This window comes from Notolepis coatsorum, assembly GCF_963971535.1.
Source record: "Notolepis coatsorum genome assembly, chromosome: 3".
Classification (NCBI taxonomy): Eukaryota; Metazoa; Chordata; class Actinopteri; order Aulopiformes; family Paralepididae; genus Notolepis; species Notolepis coatsorum.
This window is the reverse complement of record NC_140167.1, coordinates 88,706,476-88,725,004: the sequence shown is the minus strand read 5'-3', so window position 1 is coordinate 88,725,004 and position 18,529 is coordinate 88,706,476. Positions and strand designations below refer to the sequence as shown.

Below are 18,529 nucleotides of genomic sequence, written 5' to 3'. Positions count from 1 at the left end.
TATACCTGGCAGGACAGGAAGTGGTCACCACCGATGGTGCAGTCAGCCAGGCTTCAGCCAGCATCCCCATCTGCCGGTTAACAACCTTTTATTTTATTCTCTTTCAAGTTATGCTTTTTATGAAGGGCCTGTGGTTGTGTGTGTGACTGAGTGACTTAGTGAGAGAGTGTGTGTGTGTGTGTGTGTGTATGTATGGATGTAGGAAATGTTATGTGCGTGAGTATTCGTGTGTGTGTGTGTGTGTGTGTGTGTGTGTGTGTGTGTGTGTGTGTGTGTGTGTGTGTGTGTGTGTGTGTGTGTGTGTGTGTGTGTGTGTGTGTGTGTGTGTGTGTGTGTGTGTGTGTGTGTGTGTGTGTGTGTGTGTGTCTATTCATATATGTCTGTGTGCATTAGGGCTGACATATATATATATATGTTTTTTTGGCATTCTATACTATCAGTTGACTATCTGCAAATTTTGGCCAACCAAAGTCGACTATACAAATCCTTAGTCGGGGACAGGCCTATAATATGCATGCACTTATGCATTAATGTTGTTTGTGGGCTCACCTGCACTTTGAGAAGCAGCTCTGAGTTCTGTGCGGAGAGCTCCTGTACTTGTCTACTGAGCTGAGCCACGGAGCCTGGGTCTCCTGGGGCAGGGGAGGGGCTGGCTGAGTCCGAGTCCCCCTGGGAGAGGACCTCCTCCTGGGCAGGAGAGGCTCTGGACCGCTTGGAGAGCAGCTTCTCTGGAGGACAACATCAATATGATTTACATCAGAAGTCAGTAAAAGATGTGGGGTCATCCATATCCTTGTTTATCCCCATATCTCTATTGTTAATAGAAAGTGATCTTACTACAGATCTTAACTGAAAGTACAGCATGAATTCACTATCGCTTAAATTATACAGATCTTTCAATTCATTAAAGGGTATTGTCTCTCCATCCTTCACAATCTGTCCTAGTTGATGTATTCCTTTACCCTGCCATGACGTGTTTATTATTGTACTGCCACCAGCCATTAATAAGGGGTTAGACCATATGGGGCATGAAGGTAAAGAGATCCCCTTGAAGGCTAACTGTTTCTGTAGGGCTTTGACTATCTCACATGAACATTTTATTAAAGGGTTATCCATTTTAAAGTTAATTTTAGGGTGAACCCATAATGATACCAAGGATACCGTTTTACTATGTTCCGATAAAATATTCTCCTCAATCCATTTCCAACTGCCTATTTCGGTCTTGCATATGTAACCCCATGACAGTGGGAGAGGAATTTGAATGTTTCCTTGATTGCACCACAATGGGAGACAGTTTAAAAAAATACAACAACATCATCCAAATGTGTAAGATACAAAATTATACAATTAAAGGTAGTTCATCGAGCCTATATTACACCATGTAAAATAAAGAAAATGGATCATGCCATTTCAGATTTGTGCTGGCATGGATGTGGGGAGGTAGGAACGCTCATCCACATGTTGTGGCATTGCCCCACAGTGAAGAGTTTTTGGCACAAGGTTATTTTAAGACTATCCTCTATTCTCGATGTTAAAATACCCTTATGTCCAAGAGTCTGCCTCTTTGGCATAGGGGTAGTTGGTATACAATCAGCACACACAACGCAGCATACAATCATGTTGAATTGGAAGATACAAAAACCAAATAGTTTTTGTATTGACACCTGGATGAGGGATTTCATGGACCTATTGTCAATGGAACGAGCAGCTTCAACGCTCGCTGAATTTGACCATGGAGAGGACGGCCCCTGGATCTTTATAAGGACATATTTGGAGAATAGTTATGACTGAATGTAGAAGTGTTTGATCTGCACCCCCACCCCCCCGCATTTGTTAGTGTGTGTAAGAGCCTATTTACATGGTTGTATTGCCATATGTTATATTTTATGTATTTGTTTTGTTTTTATGTATTTGTGTTGATTTCTGCCTGTAGACAGCCATGCCTGCTATTGGTTTATGGCATCAGTTCCCATTGCTCACCAGTAGGTGACTTACATGGTGTTAGATTCTGATCAATCTGGCCAGTATCACGTCTTCTTGTGTTATCCTCTCTCCATCCAATTCCTCTGCGTTGTGTAATTTTAATGGTCCTGACGTCTCCTATACTGGCTGATAAAATCCTTATCTCTCCCCGTTAGTGCAATCCGCAAACCATAATAATTCTCCACCTTCGTAAGAATTCGACACCTTAAAGGCGCTCCCATAGTCCAGCAGACTGTACACAGAGCAGACTCCGCGGAGGTCCGTGCGGCTCTTTGAGCTTTGATCTCAGCGGACAGCAGACCCACAGGTGCGAAGCTACTATTTTCTGACGCGCGGACATCCGCGCCGCTGACTTGGTGTCACACAAAACGCTGCTCGGCGTTTTGGTTGACATCGAACTGCATTTAATGTGACGCCGATCTGCATTTTACTCTGACCACTCGCTCCGTGCCAAGAGAGATGTTTGAATGGCTTTTCTAAATGAAGTGTGTAAAATTGCCAGTTTTATTTCGAAATATTGGAAACGGAGATAACATAGAATGTTATCTCCGTTTCCAATATTTTTTAATAAAACTGGTGCTTTTATTTCATGCAATGCGTGTTTCATTTCAGCACCACGCGCTGTCCACCTCAAGCCTATACGGTACATTGCATCTCGCTACCTGTTATTCAAGTGCGTAAAACTTTTTTTGTGGGAAATGTAGTAAAACTGGTGCGAGAAATGTAGGAAATAGACCGCGGACGTCCGCTGAGATCTGCTCGACTATGAAAGCTCAAAGAGCCGCGCGGACCTCCGCGGAGTCTGCTCTGTGTACAGTCTGCTGGACTATGGGAGCGCCTTAACACAGCGTAATACCTTACAAGGAAAAGCGTTGTTTATTTGATAAACAGAAGCCTCAGCTCAGATGTTAACAGATTGTATTGTCCTTGAAAAGTCTATTCTAATGATCTTTCGGTGTGTTCAGTCTATCGTCCTCCTGCTATTCAGTCCAATGGTGGTCAGGCCTGGTCTTTAGCCTAAACCCTCCTCGCGTTAGCCGAAGCTAATGATGATGTGTCATTCTTCCCCCCCCCCCCCCCCTCTCTGTGATGAGAGGAGAGAGTATCTTGGTCTCTTCCCTCCTGTGGGATTCGTTGATCTTCGTCATAGCAACGATATCCCCCCGCCCCTCTCCTGGTTGTCATGCGACGCTGTCATGACAACTGCTAATAACCTTTCACACATTTCAAAACGCAGTTTCTACTGTTTCATTAAGGATGTCACCCCTCTCCCTCCTGCTCTGCTATCAGCTTGTTCCAGATTGGAATGTCAACATTCGGCCCTGCTAAACATTCTGCTGGCTACTGCCTCTGAACCGCTTCTTCTATCACCGTCTTCTAAGCCAAGCACATTTCGACCTCTCTGACCTGGCACCTTTAGATGCTACCATCTCCCCCCAATCTATACATCAGATACATTGAAAAACACCCAAAAGCACCCGTTTCCTTCAATGGCTACTTAGTGGGTAATGGGACTGATGACAGCCAGGTGTGTTTTGGTTACAGACAGAGAGCCGACCATTTTTGACCGTCGCCGTCGTACATCGCCATTGTTTTGGTGAATTCGTTTTGTTTGTAAATAGTAATGTGTTGTTGTACAAGGTAGTATCGTTCACTTTATATATTATATGCAAATTGTGCATCAATTATTGTTTAGTGTAAATAAACCCATTTTGGGGTGTTATTGCAACGGACCTTGTGGACATTCTATCTTTGGATCAGACGCGTCAACTATTATGTTCTAGTCGGTATCAGCCTCCAGAGCTTTATAGATTTATTGTTTTTGTTAAAATCAAGTTAGGCCCTTATAGTGTGTTTTGTCTGTATTGTACTGTATTGTACTATGTTTGTGAGTTTTGTTTTGTCTGTATTGTACTGTATTTATGTTGAGCTGTTTTGTGTTTCAAACTATTAATAAAAAAAAATGTGGGGTGATGCAGCGTAGATAACTGTTTTTCAGATGTAGCTTTTTGTGCAATTATTTAGTTTGGCATATGCTTGGTGTACACAGATGGTGTGGTGGGGGGGTGGGGGTTCTCACGAGATCACGCGAGAATCCGACTTGTCTGGACACACACACACACACACACACACACACTGTTTGCGGACGACTCAGCCCTGCTGGTTGACAAGAACAAGTTACAGGTTGAAAAAACCCTCAGCTCGGAACTAGGCAGAATCTGCATATGGCTCGCTGATAACAAACTATCAATACACATGGGCAAAACAGAGTCCATTCTCTTCGGTTCAAATAACAAACTCAGCAAGACCGACGGCTTCTCAGTTACAGTGGGTGACAATATTGTCACAAGGAAAGATGAAATTACCTACCTGGGTTCCATCCTAGAGGCTAATCTCTCCTGTGACTAAATGGCATCCAATGTAATAAAAAAAGTCAACCAACGAACTCGATTCTTGTACCGGATCTCCTCTCTGGTAAACAAGAATACCCTGAAGACTCTGGCAGGAGCACTCATTCAAGGGTACTACGACTATGCTTGCACCTCATGGTACCAAAGCACCTCAAAGGCGCTAAAAACAAAATTACAAACATCTCAAAACAAACTGGTCAGACTACTGCTTGACCTTACTCCTAGAACCCACCTCACACCTGCCCACTTTGACAACCTAGGATGGCTTAGAGTAGACAACAGAGTACAGCAACTTGCAATGGGCCTGGTCTACAAGATACACTACACGACCAAGGTACCCATGTACATGTCAAAATACTTCCCAAAGGTCAGTGAATACCACGATCACAACACCAGAGGGAGCTCCACAAATCATGTTAAACCCAGATTCGGCTCAAACAAGGGACTAAACACGTTTCGCAATTATGCCACATCAATGTGGAACGCCCTACCCAAAGCTGTAAAGGAATGTGAATCACTACCCACCTTCAAAACCTCTCTCAAGGGACACCTACGGGAGACTGCAATTCAACACTGGCCCCTGTAAATATCCTAACCCAACCCCCTCCAATGTACAGTAATTTACCTAGTATGGTTTTGTCAATATTCCAATGTACAGTTTTGCTTGTTTGTACAGTGTCGCCCCCCCCCCCCCCCATGTACAGTTTTGCTTGTTTGTACAGTGTCCCCCCCCCCCCCCCCCCCAACCCCCTCCAATGTAAATTACCCAGTATGGTTGTCAATATCCCAATGTACCCAACCCCCCCCCCACACAACCCCACCCAACCTCCTCCAATGTACAGTTTTTACGTCAAATGTATATACTCCCTTTTCTGGACTCTTTTCGTATCACAAACAGTACTGTATTTGCAAATCTGGTATGTCATAAATGTATAGATGTAGCAGTACTGACTATCTGTATGTAGTGTATGTCATATATGTCCTGATGAATTGAAAATGGGGGACCCTGATGTAAACAAGACGAAAGTCTTTCTCTGGTCTGCACCCCTTAACAATTGTGTGTATTGAGCTGTACTGTATTGTACCCATTCTGCAATCTGTTAATAAAGTTTTCAATCAATCAATCAATCAATCAAACACACACACACACCAGGGAAGTCTAGCATGTCCTCCAGGTCCTCAGAGTCACTGGCGCCGACCCCGTGTCCTGCTTGCAGTGTCTCCAGCTCCCCCTGGAGTCTGTCCCGGTCCACCTCCGCCTCCGCCAGGCGCTCCTTCAGCTGGGACAGCTAGACGGTACACACAGAAACACACAGAACACACACACACACACACACACACACACACACACACACACACACACACACACACACACACACACACACACACACACACACACACACACACACACACACACACACACACACACACACACACACACACACACACACACACACACACCAGCTGCAGCATACATATTGCATGGAATAAATCATAGTAAGGTTCAAATGGATATTGCAAAAAAAAAAACAGCAGTAAAAGGAGCGTGCCGTCGCATGCAGTACCTCCGCCAGGGAAGAGAGGGCGCTGTGCTGCTGTTGCTCCAGGGCTTTGATCTTCTGAAGCAGACGGCCTCTCTCCAGACGCAGCCGCCGGATCTCCTCAAACACCTCCTCGTCCTCCGCCTCGCACGCACACACACACACACACACACGCACACGCACACACGCACACGCGCGCACACACGCACACGCGCGCACACACACACGCACGCACGCACGCACGCACGCACGCACGCACGCACGCACGCACGCACACACACACACACACACACACACACACACACACACACACACACACACACACACACACACACATTTATAGTCACATTTAGAGTGGCTAATAATCACTATGTTGTTTGGGGGACCAGCATGCGGCAAAACAAGGCAAATCTAGGTTTAACTGAAACAAGCATTAAAAGAAAAGCACCAAGAGCAGAGACTCACGAGGCTGCTGTCCTGGGCCTGGCGCTGGGGCTCTGGGGACGGGGTGAGGGGAGAGGGGGGCTGGGGCTCTGGGGACGGAGGAGCGAGGGGAGGAGCAGCACTCTGGGGCTCAGGGGCGGCCGGCGGACCCTGGATCATGGTAGTTGTACAATACAATACAATAGAATAGAATAAGAAAAAAGGGCGGAGCTTGAGATATGTCAAAATGTTCATAAAGCGGACATTAAATTAGGTTATTAATCTACAAACATGGACTGTTCTTACAGCACAATATTGATGTATTGATATGAGATTCACTCTGAAAAGAATGTTTCTAATGCATGGAATGTGCATAATGTTTCTAATCCCCTACGATACGACTCGTCTAGGCGAGGCTCGGGCTTTGTGTCGTAGCATTAAAGCGTTAATGTTTACCATCATTATTGATTCCACTGGACAATGGTGGAAATTAATTCAAATAAGATAGGGGAGAACGGGGGACGTTGTCACACGGGTAGGTTGTCACATTCATTATATTTCACCACCAGAGGGTCCTGTCTCCCATACTTTGGTATTTAAATGTCCAGAATTGGGGTCAGAGTTCACCTACATTGTCATCTTTGGAGTGAAACAGCTGAATTTAAGGTGAGAGGACTTTTTGTGTTTTTCATGTCCATTTGTAAATATTCCGCTCCTCAGTATTTTCCTTCTAGGCTTTTACACAATTGGTTTATAATGAAACAATTATTACCCTTAAAAAGTGTGAAGGGATAGCTATAGTTTAGATTGCTGTTAGCTAGCTAACTAGTTGTTAGATGGCTGTTAGCCTTGATGCTATCAAGACATTCCAGTTGGGGTTGGTCGTCACATTTTATTTTGGGTTGGTTGTCACATGTTGTGTAGGCTATTATTGTTAGGCCGATTTATTGTGTTCTTATTTTGTTATATAGGATGGCCTAAAGATGTGTTTCCTGTTTATGTTCATGTTAAGATGCATTAAGTTATGTATTTGTCAACTTGGCAATGCAATTAAACTTTCAAATTTAGGCCCCGTTTAGACGAGCGTTTTGTGAACAGAAACCGCAAAAGTCATCTTGCGGTTTCACTTTTAATTTTACGTTTAGACGAGCGTTTTGGGACGGAATTCTGCGTGCAGACGACGCTGTAACGACTCGGGACGACGGAGCCCCACTGTCACACGATTGGCGCATATGTCACATGACGTGCTGTGAAGACCCGCCCTACTCTGCCTCTGATTCGCAGACTGTGGAAGGGGAATGTGATTGCACCGCCACCAAAGCAGAGTCACTCACAGACAGTGGGTCCACTCACGTCACGCCGCGGGACAGATTCTTGTGTATTTAACCGTTTCACTGCCACACGACAGCCGGTTGTGTGATAGTAAGGGTTAACCTTCTGTCGTGTGGCAGTGAAAGGGTTAAAAGTACTGCCAATGTAGCCTTCAGGTGATCTCCGTTGATATAAGTCAGACATACTTGCTTTGTTTACGTCTCGGCTACTGGCGCATACCTGCTACCTGTGACGTAAGCAGTACGCGCGACCAGAGCCGTGGCAACCCTTTCGTCATCGTTTTAACAGATTTATACGTTTTGATAGTTTAGACGAGATCGCAAAGCTTTTGCGTTTCTAGGAATTCCACCCTGGAAGGTAGTCTCACTTTTTTGCGGTTTCACCCCGTAAAAACACCGTTTCCGTATAAACGAAAGGCACATCAGCAAAAATATTTTTGCGGATTCACCTGCTAGCGTTTCCGTCTAAACGGGGCCTTAGTTCTGCCTTCTTGTCTTCTTTTTAAGATTTTCCCATTAAAACACATGGTGACAACAATGTGTCAGAGTGTCTTTGATAGGTGATTAACTCTTTGTTACAATACGTTGGAAAATGAGAGGGATACACATTTCAAGCCAACATCTTAAGCTTCAATTTAATGTAGGAATGACTATTGAAAGATGTTTTGATGATGAGCAATTCACACTAGAGTAAAAAGTGTGACAACTATCCCCGTTCTCCCCTACTTGTCGTTGACCGATTTTAAAATATTTTCGAGAATTCAAGTCCACGGCCTGCTGTCAGCCGATCTGCAATGTTTCCTCCAAATCGGACCAGAACTGTAGAACTGTATGCACCTTGTGCTCCGCGGGTATAATAATAACCCATACCTTGGAACCTAATCTGCTGACATGAGGCTGAATCTACAGTATACACTGAGCGTCCGGTAATGCATGTGATAAAACGCTGTGTTTTGCGTAGGGCTGACCTTCGAATTTCTTTTTGGCATTCAATAGCCATGAAGTGCTTTGAGAAGCTAGTGAAGGGCTACATCTGTTCCTCCCTCCCCATCAACCTGGACCCTCTGCAATTTGCATATCGCCCCAACAGGTCCACGGAGGACGCCATAGCCCATGTGCTGCACACAGCAGCATCACATCTGGACAAGAGGCAGGGGAACTATGTGAGAATGCTGTTCATCGACTACAGCTCAGCATTCAATACCATAGTCCCCTCCAAACTCATAGCCAAGCTCAGGGACCTGGGCTTGAACTATGACCTGTGCCAGTGGGTCTTGGACTTCCTGACGGGGCAGATCCCAGGTGGTAAGAGCCGGCAACTGCACCTCCTCATCCATCACGCTCAACATAGGGGCCCCCCAGGGCTGTGTTCTGAGCCCCCTCCTCTACTCCCTGTACACACATGACTGCGTAGCACAGCGGAACAACAACACCATCATCAAATTTGCTGATGACACAGTAGTGGTGGGCCTGATCTCTGCCAACGACGAAAGGGCCTACCTGGAAGAGGTAGAGAACCTGTCACAGTGGTGTCAGGAGAACTGCCTCTCCCTGAACGTCAGCAAAACAAAAGAGATGATTGTGGACTTCAGGAGGTCGGGGGTCAAGGACTACAGCCCCCTCAGCATCGACGGGGCACCGGTTGAGAGAGTGAACAGTTTCAAGTACCTCGGAGCCCACATATCCGAGGACTTGACATGGACCACACACATTGACAGTGTTGTGAAGAAGGCACGACAACGCCTCTACTTCCTCAGGCGCCTAAGGAAGTTCCAAGTCAGTCAGAAGATCCTTAGGAACTTCTACTCATGTACAATAGAGAGCATCCTGACCGGCAACATCACCTCCTGGTTTGGGAATAGCACTGCACAAGACCGTAGCAGACTACAAAGAGTGACACGTTCAGCCGAACGCACAATTGGAGGGGGGCTTCCCACCCTCCAGAACATTTACATCAAGCGGTGCAAGGGGAAGGCTAAGAGAATTATTAAGGACTCGAGCCACCCGAACAACTGCCTCTTTGAACTGCTGCGGTCAGGCAAGCGATACCGGAGTCTTAAGGCGAGCACAGAAAGACTCAGAAGAAGCTTCTATCCCCAGGCCATCAGGCTGCTAAACGAACAATAATCGCTAAACAAACAATAATCACTATGCAACAACCATCAAATGCACACAGCACACACACCCACACGCACACACTCACTCAAACAAACAACACACTGCAGCACCCACTCTCCACACTTTAGATCACACAAACACACTTACACTTTATATTTATTGATAAAGGATTTGCACTACAACTCGTACACCTACTGTGAATTGTACCTAAATTGCACCTCGTCCCATTTCTCCATTTCTGCCTTGCACTATATAGTATTGTATATTAGTACACTGCACAGTATTGTATATTGTATGGTAACTACGTCTATTCTGCATCGAACATTGTACATATGTCTAAACTGAACACTGTGACCTCTTTTTTTTACTTCTAATTTTACTATGTTTTTATTTCATACTTATCTTGTCTTGCACAGTCTCTGGAGCGCAACAGTAAGAAGCATTTTGTACAAAAGTATTCTGTACTTCTGTATGACAACTATTAAAGAAACTTGAAACTTGAAAACTTGAAACTTGAAAGCTTCAGGGCCGAGATGCGATTTAAATTCGAAGCTTCGAGATAAAAAAAAAAGAAAAGAATTAAAAAAATATATATATTTTTTTTCTTTTTTTTATGTTGTGGGACTTGTACAGCACTTTGTTCAACTTTGTCAGTGCTGTAAAGTTTAAACCTTTTAAAATCTTAGACAAATGAAACACTTTGCTTTCATGAAATATTGTAAGCCGTCATTTGAGGCTTTATAAAAGCAGCACAATGAACACAAATCTGTCAGTGCCGAGTCCGACCTCATCTTAAATGTAACTGCAGTGGTGATGTCATAATAGAACCGGTTAGAACAGGCTAGAATGCCCTGGAACATTGTGATGTCATAATAGATCGCCCATAGGGTAATGCCCTGCTGCATTGTGATGTCATAATAGATCGCCCATAGTGTATAAATAGGGAGACCCTATAATAACCCTTTAATTTGCGAAAGCTGGATGTGCTTCAGTGCAAGGCTTTGAGAATCTGCTGTGGAGCTTTTAAGACCACCCCTGCTTCAGCACTATTGGTGGAAATGGGGGAGTTGCCCCTAAACCTGAGGAGAGTAAAGTTAGGGCTACAGTACTGGGCAAAATTGAGTGGGACAAGTCTGTCCTTCCCAGCTAGGTGTTTACTTTCAGGAGATGGGGATAAGTATAAACCTTTTTTGGCCAGTATTGATCAGTGGGCCAGGAAGTTGAGACTGCATCAGGGGGGAGTGGCGGAGCACACTCGGTGGCTATCAGTGCCATTTTGGCTATTGCCTGATCGAGTCATTGAACTTAGGTTCTTGAAGGAGGAGGATAAGGGCGAGATTGTGGAGGAAATAGAGAGGTTCCTTCTGGAATCAGGGGCTCTGGAGGTGTACACTGATGGCTCTGTGGATCCTGAAAGTGGGAGGGCAGGATTTGGGTGGTGGGTGCCTTGGTTAGGGATCGGTAAGGGACAAAGAATATCCGATGGCAGTTCAGTATTTGTGACAGAGTTGCTTGCCATCCTCTGGGCATTGTGGTGGGTGGAGGAAGTGGGACCAAGCCAGGTGATTATATGCTCTGACTCGGCTGCTGCACTGATGGCTCTGAGTGCAGGTGGGTCTAAAGCTCGCCCTGATCTCATTCAGGAAATAATGTTGGTTTTATATAGGATTGCGAAGGCAGGCTGGTCAGTGGAGTTTTGTTGGGTCCCGGGACACGCTGGGATTGCGGGGAATGAGATGGCTGACTCCCTTGCCAAACAGAGCCTGGGAAGGGAGGAAGAGATAGGTATTTCAATGGGAAGAGTAGAACTCAGAGATAAGATAAAGAAAGGAGTTGAGGCTGAGTGGCAGGATGAGTGGGAAAGGGGGACCAAGGGAAGGCACTATTTCTCTCTGCAGCCTCGGGTCAAGATCAAGGTGGAGGGATATGGGTCAAGGAGTGATAGGGTGAAGATGTGTAGACTGAGGCTGGGGCACTGTGGGTTGAACAGTAGCTTGTTCATTGTGGGCAAACATCCAGATGGGGTGTGTGAATGTGGAGAGACTGAAACTGTCGGGCATGTCTTCCTAGAATGTGAAAGGTATAGGAAAGAGAGGGAAATCTTTTATAAAAGTCTGGTAGAGCTGGGAGTATCTTCCTTCTCTCTTAAATCATTCTTTGGCATGGATAATGAGAACCACCAGTTGATCACAGAGGCAGTGCTGACATTTCTGCATGCTTCAGAGTTGTACCAGAGGATATAGCGTTAGTGTATGTATTAGTATTGGACAGGCAAGAGGAGCAGAGAAGAAGGAGAAAGTGTGAGTTGAAGAGGTCTAAAGATGGAACACCACTAGTGTAGTATAAGAAATCCCGCGGAGGGGGGCTCAGACAGGAAGTAGCAGCAGTAGCTGCACTCCAATGGACAATGTAGGTGATGACGGGGTCCAGTAGAAGAAGAAAAAGAAGGAGAAGAAGGAGAAGAAGAAGAGCCCATAAAAAGAATTGCGGAGGGCAGTAATACGCCTCGATGCGTCTACTCTGCCGGAAATTCAAATAAGAAGAAGAAGAAGAAGGTTCGTTCCTTCACTTCTCCACCATCTTCAGACAAGCTACATCGACACCAGAGCTCCATAACTGTCCTCTCATATTGCATGCAGTCAACAAGGTACGTTGTAACAAACAGCATCTGGGCTGGATGGATCATTGAGGCACTCGACGGTCAGAGGTCGGCTGTTTACCACCGCCATGACTTCATATAGGAATGTACGTAGAGAGGAGCAGTCAAGTTGTGTGGCTGACTGCGCTAGAATGGCCATCAAGACACTTCGGATGGTACGGATTTGTCTTTCCCAGGCACCAGCCATATGACTTGCCGCAGGGGTGTTCAGGATGAACTCGCATCCAAGTTCCTTGCACTCTTCCGGATCCATTTCTTTCAGTGCTCTAGCGAACTCTCCTCGTGCGCCAACGAAGTTTGTGCCTTGATCGCTTGTAGTTAAGTTCATTGGGTTAACAACCACCCTTGCAACGACCGATAAATTGTATGTATGTTGTTATGGTTTGATCCGTGATTGATTGTATTTCATGTATGTTTTCACAGTTTTACGGTTCGGAATAAAGATGTTCTTTTCGAACGGAAATAAAGCCAATCAGTAAAGATCAAAGACGAGTTGCGTCATCATTGCAAGAGATGCAGTTACAGTAACAAACAGCATTGCTTGTTGTAGTTAACAAAGAGAGGCAGAGTTGATTTTGAATAAAAAATTAAAATAAAAATGTTTTATTCTTTTTTAATATTTTTTTATATATTCAAATTTTATTTTCATATTCGAATCCCATGCCCATCGAACGAAGCTTTGAAGTATTTAAGACAGCCCTACAGTATACACTGAGCGGCCGGTAATGCATGTGATAAAACGCTGTTTCGTGTCCATGGTGGTGTTCTCCTACCGTACCTGACGCCGGGAGCGAGGCGGTGGCGGAGGAGGAGCTTTCCTCTTGCGAGGGGTGGTGCCCCCTGGTGGGAGGTCAGGGGACTGCTGGGGGGGGGGGGGGTCAGAGGGGGGTCAGGCTCAGAGGAGGACATGAGAGGAGAAGAGGCCAAGACAGGGAGGAGCACTGGAGGAGAAGCAAAACCAATAGCAAAGAAGCAAAGAAGCATGCAGGAGCGATGACCTCATATTGTACAATACACACACTATGATGGTATATGTGTAATATAAACTGTGTGTTGGTCAATAATATGATGGGTGGCGAAAAACACTGCTCTGTTACCTCCTCGCCTGTGGTCTCTGAGGCTGTGTATGCATGGAGAGAGACAGACAGACGGACAGACACTTTAACCTGTGTGCATTACTGTAACTCATCAAACTCATCTAACAAATATACTGTATAGACTACACAGTACACAGTACACACAGAAACATGCACAAGCATTATGCACTCTCTCACATATGCATGTGCGCTCACACAGTGGCTATGAATGCATGGAGAGAGACAGACCGACAGACAGACAGACAGACAGACAGACAGACAGACAGACAGACAGACAGACAGACAGACAGACAGACAGACAGACAGACAGACAGACAGACAGACAGACAGACAGACAGACAGACAGACAGACAGACAGACAGACAGACAGACAGACAGACAGACAGACAGACAGACAGACAGACAGACAGACAGACAGACTGTTGCATAGTGCACATACTGTACAGCTACACTCGACACTCCCTTTTTAAAAACATCTGTTTTTCATAAATCACTGAAACCTTTGTTTGAAGATAAAAGTGGAACAAGCTTTTTCTTTGCCCCCCCCCCCCTAAATGAGACCTAAATGACTAATAGGGACAATGTTTCTGGAATTGATCCAGTATTGAACAAGATGGCTGCTGCTGGTGGCCACGGTAGGGTGACCAGGTCAAAATGGTTCAGTCCCAGGACAGCAGCACTGCTTTTGCGGGACAATGCGGGACATGTAGGTGAGGGGGGGGGGGGGAGATTTTTTTTTTTGTGCTAATTAAAATTAAAGAAATATATTTATTATTTAAATGCCATTATTTCATATTCGACGCAGACGGTAGGCTATATATAGCACATTTTGTTATTAATCTTATTAAACTGTATAGATGATTCACCAATCATCATGATTCTTGGTATCCAAGCTGATAGATAGATAGATAGATAGATAGATCTTTATTTGTCATTGTTGGTACAACGTAATTTGTTAGGAACATCACCACTGGCATACAACATAAGATATAGCATGTGCAAAATAATAATGTCAATAATAGTAATATAGTAATAAAGTATCAATGTCCCAATGTTCTCAATATATAACATACCATCATTGTCCCAAGTGCATTTAGTGCTAGTGCAAATAAATTAATAAATATAAATATTTCAGTCCAGTGAGTTGATGGAAGGAGGGGGGGGGGGGCGTTGACTTGCAAAGGATGAAGTATTGTATAGTGCAGCAATGCAAGTCCGGTTCACAGTTATTGTTGTAATGTGGGAGTGGGAGTTATGTCACCGGGGGTGGGGATAAAATCACTCCATTAATAGAAAGAGCAGGAGCTAAGTCTTTTCAGCCATTTTTCCTGAGCATTATTAGCAGTGAAGTGTAGAAGAGAGGAGACGGAATGCGATGGTTGATCTTTACAATATAATAATGTTTTTATTGTGAATAGCAGATCACTCAGTTACTCATATAACAAAAAGGGTGAGACCCAAAGTCTCCACAAACCCTATATAACATAAAGAAAGGGTGAGACAGCACAGTCTCCACAATATGTGTCTGGTGAACCCACACATTTTTTTAAACAATGCAGAGTCCAGTTTGCTGCTGATATTAAGAACTTCAGCTGCTTCGCGAAGCTCTTGGAAGCTGAATGCTCTCTTCTTGAGAGCCAAGCATGACACCTGTTTCAGGTAATTCTGATCAGAGAAATCAAACCATTTGTCTAGGTAAGCGAGCGCTATCTGATAGAAAATGTAAAAGTCCTGTTCGATCGCAGCAGCCTGTGTGGTAGGAAACCTCTGCATGAGAGCACTGGTTTCGAATCCAAAATAACGGTCCTTTGATCGTTGTTCAAGTTTCAGTCTTAGACTGGTCATGAGCTGGAAAAGCTCACAGACAGTTGTGTCACTGTCATCCCCCTCAACTTCAAGCACTGTGTCGTAAAAAAGATTTAGGCTATTCTGCAGAAACATCAGGTATGACTGACGTCACACACACTGCAGCTGCCTCGGCCTTGGACTGTCTGACAGTGACAGGCAGCGCGACTCGCGAGACTCGAGTCAAGCTGCTCCGCTCGGCTGCGCATTGGTTTGAAGTCGCCCAATTTTTTTTATTTTAAATATAAGAGGGTATTGGAACGAGGCATTAAATTAACAACATTAAAAAAAAAATAATAATAATAATAATATTTGAATAAAAAAAAAAAAATAATAATAATAATAATAATAATAATAATAATAATAATAATAATAATAATAATAATAATAATAATAATAATAATAATAATAATAATAATAATAATAATAATAATAATAATAATAATAATAATAATAATAATAATAATAATAATAATATATATTTTTTTAATTGCAGGACATTGTTATGTTGTAGCGGGACGCGGGACAAACGTCCCAATATCGGGACTGTCCCGCGAATTGCGGGACAGGTGGGCACCCTAGGCCATGGGCTGCAAGATGGCTGCTGCCGGGGGCCACGGGCTGCAAGGGAACAATTTGGGGCATCACTGTGTCAAAGTATGTCCCTTGAAAGTGTTTGATTTTTCCAACGACAGGCGCTGACTGTTTCAGTGTAGAGCACAGACTGTCTCTTACCCAAAACAGTCTCGCTCAAACAGAGGTCTCCCTATAAGATAAGATAAGATATTCCTTTATTGGTCCCCTTGGGGAAATTCAGGCATCATAGCAGCATAGGGGTGGGGGGGGGGGGGGGGTGCAACGGGGGAGAAGAAGAGATAGTGTTTTAGCCAGTCAGCGCGTGGGAGTGAGAATTCCACCGAACGATGAACCATGAACCACAAACAATGCACAACGCAGAGATGGCCAGGAGATACTGATAACGATCAACAACAGGCTGAAGCGACCATTTTCAAACACCAGTTTCGTAGTAATCTCACTCAATACTGGACCAATTCCAAAAAAGAAAATGTTGTCCCCATTAGTTATTTAGAAGCCAGATGGACAAATAGGGTCCAGGTTTAAAAATACCGGAATTCACCCTTTACCTGGCGATCCCTGGACCTCATTTTGAGAACCGCTGCTCTAGAGTTTTGCCCGTAGGTGTTGTGAGATCCTACAGAACACCTTGTGGGCCTTAGATGGTGCAATCTCCAGATCTTCAATGCAGCGACGTTTCCCATCAGCTGTAGGCAACGGCAGCTATGCACTTAATGACTTTCTAGCAGGAACAGAGAAGCCCGTTCCCCTGAGAGGACGGGCCAAAGAGAGAGAGAGCGGGAGAGAACCCAATACCTGGAGGCGCGCCGTTCTCCAGCAGGTGTGCGATGCGCTGGTTGCCCGTGGTTACACCATAATGGGCAGCGTCGTGTCCGAGGGCGTCGACCAGCTGCGTGTTGGCCCCGCCCCTCAGCAAGGCCTCCACCGTCTCAGCGCTGTCACTCTCACAGGCCAACATCAGGGCGGATCTGCAGTATGACAGGACACCATGCAAGGTGTCAACAGAACGACACAAATAAAACAGCAGTATGTAAACCAGCAGTAGGTAAAACGCAGCAGAAGCACGTTGACAGAATGCAACCATGTGTTGTTGATATTATACCATTTTGCAGAGAGCCAGTCCTCCTCTGAGGCACCATTTTGTTTTGTCATAATCCTCACAAATAACTCCTCAAGATCACCTGCAAGACATAACGCCTCAAAATCACCTGAACTACCAAGGGGTTAACAGCCCTCTCCACTCTGACCTACCTGACCTCATCAACCAACGCATCAACTACATGCAAAGCACCTTTACTACATGCAGAGTGACTTTACCTGCCCTGGTTGTCCTGTATGTTTGCATTGGCTCCTCTGCCCAGAAGGAAGGCACACAGCTCCACTCGGCTCATCTGGGCTGCTAGGATCAGAGGGGTGGCCTCATCCTGATGAACACACACACAGAGACGATCATCCTATCACTACAGACCAGCACTCTACAGCTCTATAGCTCTAATGGTAGCTATGATGTCATATAAGAGCAAGAGTTTGCAGTCAAATGTGAGGTTAGTAATTAGGAGCTATCAGGTACATTCATTTTAACCATAAAAACACAACTGTTAGCCAGGACATTAAAGCTCCAGCCTACCCCATCCTTAGCATCCAGATTAGCTCCAGCCTACCCCATCCTGGGCCTCCATTTTAGCTCCAGCCTAACCCATCCAGCCTGCCCCATCCTGGGCCTCAGATTAGACCCAGCCTATCCCATCCTGGGTCTCAGATTAGCTCCAGCATACCCCATCCTGGGCATCAAGATTAAAGCTCCAGCCTACCCCATCCTGGGCCTCAGATTAAAACTCCAACCTACCCCATCCTGGCCCTCAGATTAGCTCCAGCCTACCCCATCCTAGGCATCCATATTAGCCCCAGCCTACCCCATCCTGGGCCTCCATTTTAGCTCCAGTCTACCCCATCTTGGGCATCCAGATTAGCTCCAGCCTACCCCATCCTGGGCCTCAGATTAGCTCCAGCCTACCCCATCCTAGGTCTCAGATTAGCTCCAGCCTACCCCATCCTGGGTCTCAGATTAGCTCCAGCCTACCCCATCCTGGGCATCCAGATTAGCCCCTGCCTACCCCACCCAGCCTACCCCATCCAGCCTACCCCACCCAGCCTACCCCATCCTGGGCATCCAGATTGGCCTTGAAGTCCCACAACGTCTCAGTGCAGGACAGACAGCCGCTGACCGCTGCAGTAGAAGAAGCCACAGGGGAAATTAGGATTATAACCGACGCTACAGGTGAACACATCACACAAATATCTGCTAGAAAGAGTTAAAGATTCCAAACACTGCGGGCGAATTCACAAAGAATGGATTGCGCTGTGCTAATTGCACCCTTAACTGCGCACGATTTGCGCGTGGTATCTGCTCCGTCTTTGCGCGCTATTCACTAAATATTGTGCGGATGAGATACTAGCGCAAACACACCCATAGGTGTGAAATTTGCTCGTGATTTGCTCCAGCGCAGTTAGCTTGCGGAGCAGT

The 18,529-nt window shown here is 45.3% G+C and overlaps 1 protein-coding gene across 1 annotated transcript in view; it reads right to left on the bottom strand.

Moving 5' to 3' along the window:
- ankrd24 (ankyrin repeat domain 24) overlaps window positions 1-18,529 on the bottom strand; it is a gene marked incomplete at its 5' end in the record, with an annotated part of 63,923 nt that overhangs the window by 19,288 nt on the left and 26,106 nt on the right. The window contains 8 exons of the mRNA XM_084311289.1: window positions 550-728; window positions 5,545-5,683; window positions 5,960-6,079; window positions 6,401-6,529; window positions 13,245-13,306; window positions 16,801-16,973; window positions 17,323-17,429; window positions 18,162-18,232. Coding sequence (XP_084167415.1) covers window positions 550-728; window positions 5,545-5,683; window positions 5,960-6,079; window positions 6,401-6,529; window positions 13,245-13,306; window positions 16,801-16,973; window positions 17,323-17,429; window positions 18,162-18,232 — 980 coding nt within the window. The remainder of the gene's footprint in view (window positions 1-549; window positions 729-5,544; window positions 5,684-5,959; window positions 6,080-6,400; window positions 6,530-13,244; window positions 13,307-16,800; window positions 16,974-17,322; window positions 17,430-18,161; window positions 18,233-18,529) is intronic.